Source organism: Gadus morhua, chromosome 3 (genome assembly GCF_902167405.1).
Source record: "Gadus morhua chromosome 3, gadMor3.0, whole genome shotgun sequence".
Lineage (NCBI taxonomy): Eukaryota > Metazoa > Chordata > Actinopteri > Gadiformes > Gadidae > Gadus > Gadus morhua.
In genome coordinates, this window is record NC_044050.1 from 13718943 (window position 1) to 13730549 (window position 11607).

The 11607-nt window shown below is 46.6% G+C and overlaps 1 protein-coding gene across 1 annotated transcript; it reads left to right on the forward strand.

Annotated features, from left to right (window-relative positions):
• The first annotated feature begins 603 nt into the window (after window positions 1–603).
• cygb2 (cytoglobin 2) lies at window positions 604–9806 on the forward strand. Its single transcript, XM_030352728.1, has 3 exons — window positions 604–1477; window positions 9136–9367; window positions 9623–9806. Exons 1-3 carry the CDS (start codon window positions 1266–1268, stop codon window positions 9785–9787), a joined length of 609 nt encoding a protein of 202 aa, XP_030208588.1. The 5' UTR covers window positions 604–1265; the 3' UTR covers window positions 9788–9806.
• Window positions 9807–11607: the final 1801 nt, after the last annotated feature.

Below are 11607 nucleotides of genomic sequence, written 5' to 3' on the forward strand. Positions count from 1 at the left end.
CAATGTCCTTCTCGCTCCTCTTTTCAACCCCCCCTTTTTCTCCACGTCATACACATGTCAAGCTGTCTGTCCAAAGATAAGAAATAACAAGCTAAAGCACACATACACATGCGCGCGCACACGCACGCGCACACACACTCCACCCCCCACACACACTCACACACATAAACATCAACACGGACACACACCTGAGAATGCACCTCTCTTCTTTATGGCCGTGCACTTTGACCGTGACACCTGCAGCCTTACAAAAAATAATTTGGAAGGGGGAGAGTTAGAGAGAGAGACAGACAGAGAAACAGAGAGAGGGGGAAGATAGAAAGAGAGAAAGAAAGAGATAAAGAGAGCGAAGGATGAAGAAAGAGATAAAGAGAGAAAAAAGACAAAGAAAGAGAGAGAACAAGAGAGAGAGGGAGAAAGAAAGGGGGAGTGGGTTTTGTAAAGATACTGTCTCTTCTTCTACGAGCTGCGAGCAAAACAATTAGTGTCGGCTGGGATCTTCAACCCAAGCCCCCCCTCCCCTGGTCGCTCGCCCTCCCTCATTCTCTCTCTCTCTTTCCCCGTCTCCCTCTCCTCTTCATTCTCTCTCTCTCTCATTGTATATCTCTCTCTCCCTCCTTCTCTCTCTAACTCTCACTCCATCAGGTCCTCCTCCCATCACTCTTCCCCTGGCAGAGCGCAGGGAGCAGACTCTCTTCTTTGCAGCAAGAGGAGGAGGAGGAGGAGGAAAAGACTGGATGAAGGAGGGAGAAAGTCAAGGAAAACCCACGACGAAGACAGGAGGAGGAGGAGAAGGAGGAGGAGGAAGAGAGGGAGGAGGAAGAAAGCATAAAAGTGGAGGAGTGAAGTTCTGCAGATGTGTTCACGGGAGCGTGTGTGAGGTTGAGAGTTGGACGGAGTCAAGGAGACAAGATACAAGAAAGGGGAGGAAGAGCGGGTCACAGAGGAGAGGAGGATAAGAAGAGGAGGAGGAGGAAGGGGTAGTTGCTTGGAGGGTGGGAAGGTGGGGGACACCTTTTTATTGTAAACATTTCTTTGGTGAAAGCGTTTTGGGAGGCTGTGCAACACCGGTTGCCTCCTCGCAGAATCCACTCCTGTCCTCTCCTGTCTCTCTCTCTCTCTCTCTCCATCCCCCTCTCTCTCCCCTCATCTCCCGCCAAGCTCCCGCCGTGGGGTCTCAGCTCTCCGTCTCCCTCCCCCCCTCCCTCGCTCCCTACCTCCCCCGCACCCTGCTGGGCGCCTCGGAGCTGCTGCGCGCCGGGAGGATGTCTCGGAGTCGTCGCAGGGACTCGCCGCCACCGTCGCCGCCTCCTCCACCGCTGCTGGGAGTGCGCAGAGTGGGCGAGATGGAGCACGAGGAGGACGACCGGCCGGAGCGCGCGGAGCCGCTGACCGACGCGGAGCGGGAGATCATCCAGGACACGTGGGGGCGCGTGTACGAGAACTGCGAGGACGTGGGCGTGTCTGTGCTCATAAGGTGAGAAGGCAGCGCGCTCGAAGCCTCGCGCTCGTGTTTATTTGGTCGCTCGCGCGGGCGACATAGTCCGTCTCTCTCTCTCGATGATGTCTTATGCCTCGTCCGTGGTCAGATATAAAGCAGTGGGTGTTCCATCGGGATGTCTCTGTGGTGTTAGTGCGTATCGTGAAACATCGAGGTCACCATTTAATATCCTCTTGGCTGACACTGGCACAGGCTCAACGCCTCGAGATGGGTTCTGAATAGGCTACTAAATATGGATTGAATAACTGTTTAACATATTTTTATATTTCTATCAAGTCATTAAGTGGATGGAAATATAAATATGCAAATTGTATTAAAGATTGGATCTTTTCTGGTGCTAGAACAAGATCCTATCCAGCGCTAATTATAACGCAGCCTGCAGAAAGTCCTCTCTTTATTATGAAGCTGCACAACTGGGTTAGAATCGCTTTACTACGCACGGGGTGTGCTTTCAGATAGAACAGATATAACAGTCTGATATGATGATATGACACACAGGCATGCAATTAAAATTGCAGAAATGTCGAAAACCTTTTATTTTTTTACAAGCATTTGTTTCCTCATCCGCTGTTCTGCAGGAGGCAAATAGACCAAATATAAATCCTGCTGTGATGCTGATAAACATTTGAATAATAGTTGTATTGTGCTTATGGCCTACCATACAAAAATTGCATATTAAATGTCTAAATCAGCAATAGAAAATGAAAACCAACTTTATAGAGATTACTCCTTGGATTTTCATGTTGTAGTTTAGGTGTACGGACTACATTTGAGTTGAGCTATGGTCGTAGGTATATTGCCTTATTAAAGGTACAATAGTGAGATGTTAAGATATCGCAGTGGTATTTATTGTTAGACATTCTTGACGTTGAACATCTGGTTCCAGTTCAAGTGGATCCGTTTAATCCCCCCCCCCCCCACACACACACACACGCACACGCACACACACACACACACACACACACTCACACACACACACACACACACACACACACACACACACACACACACACACACACACACACACACACACACACATCATGACAGTTTAAGTGGCCTTGTTAAAATGGGCCGTGTGTCGTAGCTAGGACGACTGGAATGAGTGAGAGCAGCGTATCTCTGTCCCAGGGTATGAGAACCTGTGATGGAGAGAATCCAAAGGGACTATTATTATGTGTGTGTGTGCGTGTGTGGGTGGTGCTCCCACATGCATGCATCCATTTCTGCGTGTGTGTGTTTTGGAAGTGCGTACATGCATGTGTAAGTAAGCTTAGTGTGTGCACGTTAACAAGTGGTGAGCATGCGCACGTGTGTGTGTGTGGATGCGTGTGTGCTTTCTCCATCCATGCAGTTGAGTGTGTGTGTAAGCCTTGTGTCCATATTGTTGTGTGTATGTGTGTCCCTGTGGGGTTAGTCTGTATATGGCTACGTGTCCATGTGTGTGTTGGCTCCAATCTGTGGATGGCGGCAACAAGCTTTGATCCTTCCATGTCTCACTCACTGTCTTCTCTCTGTTCTCTCTCTCTCTCTCATCGTCACTACTGAACCCCCTCTCCTCTTTAATTGTTCCGGATCTATTTCCTTAAAGTTGTTCACACTAGTTTTCCTTGACTTCATGTTTTTTATTTTACCTTTCTCTTCCCAAAAGGACCCACACCATGTTTATCTTTTGTCATGGACACAAGGAAGTCTGAAATCAGTGTCACTGTGATAATCAGGCGATGAACCAATGTTAGAACACACAGAGGAACATTTCTTCTGGTTCTCTTTGTTTTGATACTGGTTTCACTTTGGCCAGTCATCAAACGAGGTTGGACCAAACCCGTTGACCTTGTATTGCATGAAACAGGCAAGGGAAAAATCCCCAGAGGGAAAGAAATATGAATTATTGAGAAGGGAGACAGAAGAGGTTTCAGGACGGTTAGGAGTTTAGAATGGACAGGGAAATTGAAATAATGAAAACAACGTAAAGAACCAGAATACAAGGCACCCAAAGTTAAAGGTTGTCTCCTGCCATTCAAGGTACTGCCCAAAAAACCACAGAAAATCGTATTACCATTTCTTTATTTAATTTTAAATGATATACACGATGAAGACACATGCTGAGAAGAGATGGACCGATGTCAATTCTGGTGTGTCTAAACTAGACTGGTGTGTGTGTGTGTGTGTGTGTGTGTGTGTGTGTGTGTGTGTGTGTGTGTGTGTGTGTGTGTGTGTGTGTGTGTGTGTGTGTGTATATGTGTGTGTGTGTGTGTGTGTGTGTGTGTGTGTGTGTGTGTGTGTCTGTGTGTGTGTGTGTGTGTCTATAAGTTACCTAATCTTACCCCATAGGCAAGAGCCTTGCATGGCTGGCTTTCTGCCTCTCCAATCCTGGCGCATTACATTCACCAAGTGAACACTTGATCTAAATTTCCATGCGTGTCCGTTTGCTCGGATGAGTGGACAGAGTAGAACAGAAGAGCTGTGTCAAATACCCAGGGCTGATGTCGCCAATGCGTTCAAATGCAATTGCACCAATCAAGATCGAGAGCCCCTGCAGCAGAATACTGTAGTACATGCATGATGCCGTTTATTACGAATGTGATAAGAAGTCTCAACGCATGGCTAACCTTTGAGGCATTGTGCCCCTTTTTGTGGAATGCCAATACACGAGGAGGAACCATAAGGATTGGAGGAGGGACTGATTGATTACATAAAAGGCCACAGCTCTTCCTCCGCCTCTGGCCTCTAATACTAATACTTGGATTATACAAGGATGAGACCGAACACTGCCCAAGTAGTCTGAGGGAAAAGGCGGCGGAACGGGGGTCTAAACAAGCAATCAGTATGCGCCCTCACAAGCGTCTAGTGCAGACGCTGTTCTTCAGCCGCCACTGAAGATGGATCAAGGTTGGTCAAGTCTGTTCTGCTGGGGGGGGGCAGACCCCTCACAGGCCAATCAGAAAGTGATTAACAGGCCCCACTAATGGCCCCCCTCCTCAGCTTTGATGAGTTCATTTAAATGCAGGGACAGGTTTCTGGACTTGTTTCATGTTCTCAGTCAGCGGGGTTCGCCTGTCACATGGTGAAGGTAAAGGGGTTCCCAGCCTGCCTCTGTGGTGGTGGCGGCGTGGTGTCAGAGGTGCACATGGGATAACACTGTGTTTGCCTCCACTCATTCGTACCGTCATCTTGATTAGGAATGGAAGTTATGTGTTGCTTTCTGTTCAGCCGTTGAAAAGTCAGTGTGTGCTATACAAACACCTGTGGGCTACACACTTGCGCAAAATAGGCAAACATTTGACAAGGTTCCAAAATCACGCTGATATTCTCATTGAAGTATTGCGCCATGTAAATATTTATATTCTTCAGACATTCTGTCCTCTCTTTGTGAGACTGTCACACAATGGTATACACTATGCTGGACACACAAAAGCTGTGAAGAATGAAAAAAATCCTCCCATTCTCCTTGTCTGGTGATATGGTCTTTGAGCCTTTTATTCATCGGGTCCTGACCATCCGCCACAGTGGATTCATTGTTTATCAAAGCTTTACGAAGAGGCAAACTCCATGCGAGGGAACATTGACTGAGTGACCTTTTTGTCAGGAGGAAAAGCAAAGGCCCTCTTCTCGCTCTCTTCAAAGCGACGCGGCTAACTTTCATGTTTATCTACTCAGCCCACCAGCCAGCAGCACCGTTTGTTATTCTTCCCGCAAAAGGGATGAGAGAGAGAGAGACAGAGAGAGAGAGGGAGGGAGGGAGAGAGAGAGAAGCAGATCAATCACAGAACAGGCTAGTGTGGCTTCTGGCAAGACAGGACCTGAGCTCACCTGCTGTGTCCAAAGGATCTGAGGAATGGTGAATTTAGCGTAGCAAGCCAGCGAGCCCAAGGCAACTCAAGCTCACCCCGAAGTATCCAAATGAGTGTGAGTGTATATGTATGTATGTATGTGTGTGTGTGTGTGTGTGTGTGTGTGTGTGAGTCAATGTGGTTTCAATGTGTATGTTTTGTCTGTAATATCTGCCCGTGTACGTTCATAAACATAAATATATGGCCTGTTAAGCCCTTTGAGTCTTTACTGGTGATTAAGGGCTATACAAATGAAATTGAATTGAATTGAATCACCATGCCCAGGCTCTTCAAATCCACCTCCCCTCACATCCCGGTCCAGCAGGCCAGATGCGCACTTCTGGTTTCCTTTCCCCTAGCACGTCAACGTATGTTATCCTCCAGGCCCCTCGTGTGGCACTATTAGCGTCGGTTCCCGGAGGACAACATTTTAAGAGATGAAGTCAGGAGGGAGCAGGCTATGGCCGACGAGCCCCAGGAAGTGGATGGTGTCTGTCTCGCCTTCAGGGGAGTTGACCTTGGCTCAAGTGTGCTACTGTGACCCGCTGAGTGCTTGAACTAGCTTCTCAGGAATGCCATATGGCCTCAGAATGCAAATGAATTTCCCTCGGTGGGTTATAATTATTGATGTACCAAATGCCGCCTTGAAATCTACAAAGGACATGATTGCTGGGAGTTTGCCAGTCCGCCAGAGAATCCTCCTGTTGAAATTTTTGGCAGGAGCTGAGCTGCAATTCACTCTGTAGTGGTCAGTCCTGGTTAGGTCACCAGGCTTTGGGATCCGGATGATGTTGACAAGGTTCCACTGGTCCGATGGATCTCTGGCATCGTAGGCTGGGTTGATGAAGTCCAGTACGATGTTGTCAACTGGAACATACTTCAGCACCTCTGGAACCCCTCCATCCTGACGGCAGCTCTTGCCACTCTTCAGGGATGTGTTTGCCTTCTCGTTCTCTGCCTGTGTAGATAGTCATCAGTAGGGAGGTCTTTGAGAATGTGGCCAATTTTCTTTGTGTGTTATTCTTTCAAATCTTTGTTTGAACAGAGGTGTGGTGTCACTTTGTTCATGAACATAAGCTCTGCAAGCTATGTCTCCCATGACTTGTGTCTAACTACTATGGAAACTTTTTATATTGTCCAAGCCTGCATACACTACACCTCTGTTAATGAAGTTGATGGGAGCAACCGGACATACCTCGCTAAAGCTCTCAAACAAAACAAAACCATCATACTGACGCATTATACCACACAACGACTCACTTCTCGTCTCTCTCTCTCTCTCTCTCTCTCTCTCTCTCTCTCTCTGCTTACATTTACCATGGAGGTAGCAGAAGGAAATAGTCTCTTGAGATCTCCCTCCATGTAAACAGTGGTGAGAGTTCCACAGACGTCAGAGTCATCAGTCACAGTGTTATTGTCCTGTCCTCATAGTCAGAATGGAAGTGACAGAGTTTTGCACAATGCAGTGCATGATTAAAAACAAAATTGGACCTGGTGTGGTATTGGTAATATGTTCACAAAACTAAAGCAGTATGAAGCCTCTCAATTATAATGAAAAAATAATAATGTTTTATCTGTTGGATCTGCCATCCATAATTGATGCCCAGCAGCAGTTTCATGTTTTGGTTTCGTTGATGTTACTTGAAAACTCAAAGAGCGTTAATTAAATCAAAGTTAAATCAAGCAGCCGTGCTGTTCACTCTGTATACCTCATCACACACTCTACATGTACGCTTCAACACAACGTGTACTTAATAACCACTATACACATACAACCACGTCCACTAGCTAAAACACATCATTGCATTATTTGAAAGAAATTCATTTGAATTTGTGTGCTTAATTGTATTATTTACAGTTGAGAATTTTCTTTGCCAGTCCATGAAATCATCGGCTGCCAAAATTATGTTTTTCAGTTTGAATGTGCACATTAGTCATTTTTAGAGGCTATATGATATCTTTATATATATATATATACAGTCTGCATGAACATAGTAATGGTTTAAACATTTAACTTTGAACCAACCAATAAGATAGAGGACGATGTTTGCAAAGGGTTGTAATTTACATATTGACCTCAACAAACATATTGCTAACTAAAAAAAGAACGAAAAAGCCTAATAAAGAAAAAAAAAACTAAAATCAAGTTTATTTCAAATGAAGTAAATTGCATTTTTTACATGTCTCGCCTAAGAATTTAACATTTACAGTCCCAGTTATTCAGCTTGCCGTTTGTTGGCCTTCAGTTCTTCCTCACCTCACAGGAAACCATTTAATAACCTAACCTTGTTTTGTTTGTTCCCGTTCCAATCTCACGCTCTCTCTTCCCTGCCAAGCCTCTGAGGCTTGGCTCACGCCGTGCTCAGCAGAAAATCAGCCCTGATAAGAAAAGTGCTGTTCGCTCATCGAGGTCTATGGAACACCTGCCTCCAATTACACTCAACAAGACTTAACAATCTTATCTGTTGTCTTCTCATCAGCACTACTTCACCGTTTCCCCAGCCTGCCAATCACCCCTCGTTGTAGCCATGGTGCCCAGGGATGTCTTTGGTTCCTCCATCAGTCAAGAGGGAGGGGGGAGAGAGGAGAAAGAGAGAGAGGGGGGGAGTGAGGATAGTTGAGAGGGAGATGGAGAGAGAGGGCGAGAGGGCGATGAAGAGGGGAAGGGAGAGAGTGAGGGGGATGGGAGAGAGAGGAGAGTGGGAGAGAGGCAAGATGGTTAGGATGAGAGGGGAGGGAGAGGAGAGAACAAGAGTAAAATAGTGAGAAAGAGAGAGTGAGGGATAGAGCGAGAGATAGAGTGAGAGAGAGCGAAAGAGAGAGGGTGATAGACGGAGAGATAGATCGAGAGAGATCGAGAGAGAGGAAACGTAAACATTTGAGTGGAGTATTATCATATAAAAGGAAGCCAGCGTGAAGGGCTCTTAATTGGCTCCTGGTTATTTAAAGCCTTGCCATTGGCTCGGCTCTCCAGAGCTTGCGGCAGCCTGTCGGTCCCATAAGGTGACCGGCGAAAGGAGCAACGTCTACTGCGCGAAATGTGTAACACAATGGCTCCATAGCCTCGGGACATTCATCTCCCAAACGGAGGGTGCCTCAATGGAGCTTGAGTGCTCATCAAACCGCCGCCAAGAGTTCCTGTTTTGCTTCGCGACGACTCTTTGCCTCGCCTTCCTCCAGGTTTCTAATTAGCTCAGCCCCATCAGGTTTCTAATTGGCTCAGCCTCGACCTGATGCAGGTTCCTAATGGGCTCACCCTCTCCAAGTTCCTAATGGGCTTCAGCCTCTCCAGGTATATGACGAGCTCTGCCTCATGTAGAGGACCTGTGTAAAGAAAGGGACTGAGAGATGTGTTGGTGGGGGGCACAAAGTCACCGAGAGGGGCCCCTCAAAAAGTTTGAGATCCGATACCTGACCGCACCTCACGCTTCCGTCACATATTTGTCCCTGTTATTAATGCTAAAGCATTTTGTTATAGAAAGATGGAGACGACCTCCATCGCAGAGCCTGCAGCTCTGACTCCACGAGAAAATGACTTGTTTTATTAAATGCTATTTTCTGTGGTTTTCCTATCTGTGACCTTCTCTTTTAATTAACCTTTAACATCATTACTCGCACTTTTCGGCTTTATTTCCTTCCTTTAGCGATCAAGCCATTTGGTCTTGCCAAAAACATGGCTATGGTCAGTCTCGATTGAATGTGGCTTCCACTTTGCATGGCGAATCAAAGCGCTTGTGAAGCTATGGAAGCAGCACCCATGGCAACTAAAAGCACCTGTTCTCTCGCTCTCCTCCGTTCCCCCAGGTTCTTCGTGAACTTCCCGTCGGCCAAGCAGTACTTCAGCCAGTTCCAGGACATGGAGGACCCCGAGGAGATGGAGAGGAGCTCCCAGCTGAGGCACCACGCCCGCCGGGTGATGAACGCCATCAACACCGTGGTGGAGAACCTCCACGACCCGGAGAAGGTGTCTGCTGTGCTGGGTCTGGTAGGCAAGGCCCATGCCCTCAAACACAAGGTGGAGCCCATGTACTTCAAGGTGAGGACCTTCACTTGGCAGGCAGCTGTCATGCATAGCGACTGTGTATGGATGACACGCAAGGGTACTTCATGGAATACATAGCTTTAGTACTGCCACCATTGAAGAGTCTTGAGTCTATGCAATTTAAAGGACCACAATGGAAACAAGCCTTTGGGCTTTATTGTGTTTTTCAATCCTTTTGAACACTCAATCACTTTATCCCTCTCTCGCTCCCTCCCCCTCTCTCTGTCCCTCCCTCTCCCTCCCATGCAGATCCTCAGTGGGGTGATGTTGGAGGTTCTGTCAGAGGACTTCCCTGAGTATTTCCCCGTCGAGGTGCAGGAGGTCTGGAGCAAGCTGATGGGGGCGCTGTACTGGCACGTGACGGGCGCCTACACTGAGGTGGGCTGGGTCCAGGTGTCCAGCTCCGCAGTCTGAGTGGGAGGGGGGGGGGGGGGGGGGGCAGTGTGTGGTGTCTTGGGGGAGAAATTATGAGTATAGGTGGAAAGAAGATATGTTATGTTATGTTATGTAAGGATGCCTTGACGTACGAGATTGGAGGTGCATGGGAGGGGGGGGGGTTGGTAGAGGCTGGGTCTAAAGTGTAACATGTATCGATTTTTCCAATGTTATCTATGAAAAACAAAGTGTGTTTCTGTGCGTGTGAGTGTGTATGTGGGGCATTGTAATTTGAAGGAGCGCTAGAATGGGATGGGATCAGTATGTCATTTGTTTTTAATGGCCAGGTAATGTGACCATGCAGCTGCAGACTGTTAATAGAGTCTCTTCATGTTTTACTAGAGTAAACCTGCTAGTGTAAACCTACTAGTGTACCTATATTAAGGGACACCCCCCTCAACCCCCCACACTCCCTATCTCTCCATCGATGGGCAGTGTGTGCTTAACATCTTGTTTACCTCTACCGAGGTGTTGTATTCATAGAAGTGTCTATTGGGCAAGTGTTCCTAACTCCTCTGGCCTTTGTTAGGCATTTGTTGTCTGCGAGAGGGCTGCTTTGCTTTGTCTTAAGCCTCTCCACAAAAAATGCATTAGATTCCGTTTATACTGCCCTTGCTATCTTTCCACGGACACTTGAATTGACCATACAATGCGTGTGTGAGAGTGAGAGTTTGTAGGTGTCTGCGCACAAACTTTTGTGTGTGCGTGTGTCAATGTGTGTGATCACGCGCTTCTGTGAGTGTGTGTGTCCCTGTGGTTGAATATGTCAGAGTAGGGAATGCAAAGAGCCACCTCACCACATACACACACACAGACAGACACACTTACACTTAAACTGTTGCATCGGACCTTCACTATACTAATATTTATCGGACTGTCGGTTGGTTTACCTCTTTAAATCTCCATCACAGAGACGCGATGAATGAAAAGCTTTTTACAGTTTCTCTTCTAATATGAAGTCACAGCAACATCTAACAAAATCAAAGATCCATAACATGTTTCAATATTACCTTTCTGTAGTTGTCTCTAATTGTTAATGAACTGATCATAATTTTTTTTCGTGCATATCAGCCCATGATACCAAACTTTACTTTGTGCATCAACTAATCATATTTTAAATTACTCACTTGGCTAAACTTACCTTATCTTCTTGTGTGTAAAACTAGCTGGAGCAAAAACACAAGTTAAGTGATGTAATTGGAGACCAATTAAAGCCTACACTATAGAGTTAGGATCTATTTACAGAACACAATTGCCAACAGCATGGATACGTCTGCACATTATTTCCTGGAGGCTCCACAACTAATGGCACACGTTCATTATCCACAAATTAATCTGGTAAACTAAATACTTTGAATAGCATAAAAGTTCACCACAAGGCTAAAAATAATCTTTAAATATGCTGCATTTTACATACTATGTAAAACTATTATGTAGAGGCATAAGGCAGATAACATGAAATATATGTTACATTACTTTCATTTTAAACTAAACCAAGATCCCATCAAAGGGCAGCAGCATCAGTAATATCTGTTAGCCAGGGTGCTTAGTGCTCAACTGCTCTTCCTGGTCCATCCCCAAAGAGCCACAGGAAATGTGTTTAGGATGGACATTAGATGGAATCGCCCGGTCGCTGCAGCCAAAGTGACGTCCATGTGTCTCTCGTCTACCACCTGGTACCCCCCTCGCCAGCCCCAAGCACACAAACACACCACCAACACGCCCCTTTACCATCCCTACCCCCATACCCCTCCACTATCGACCCCACTGCCACCAACACCACCTCCTCCTCCCCTCCA

Coding starts and splice junctions, on each gene's coding strand:
- cygb2 (XM_030352728.1), top strand. CDS start 1,266: ATGTCTCGGAGTCGTCGCAGGGACTCGCCGCCACCGTCGCCGCCTCCT. Junction 1,478..9,135: donor GGCGTGTCTGTGCTCATAAG/GTGAGAAGGCAG, acceptor CCGTTCCCCCAG/GTTCTTCGTGAACTTCCCGT. Junction 9,368..9,622: donor TGGAGCCCATGTACTTCAAG/GTGAGGACCTTC, acceptor CCTCCCATGCAG/ATCCTCAGTGGGGTGATGTT.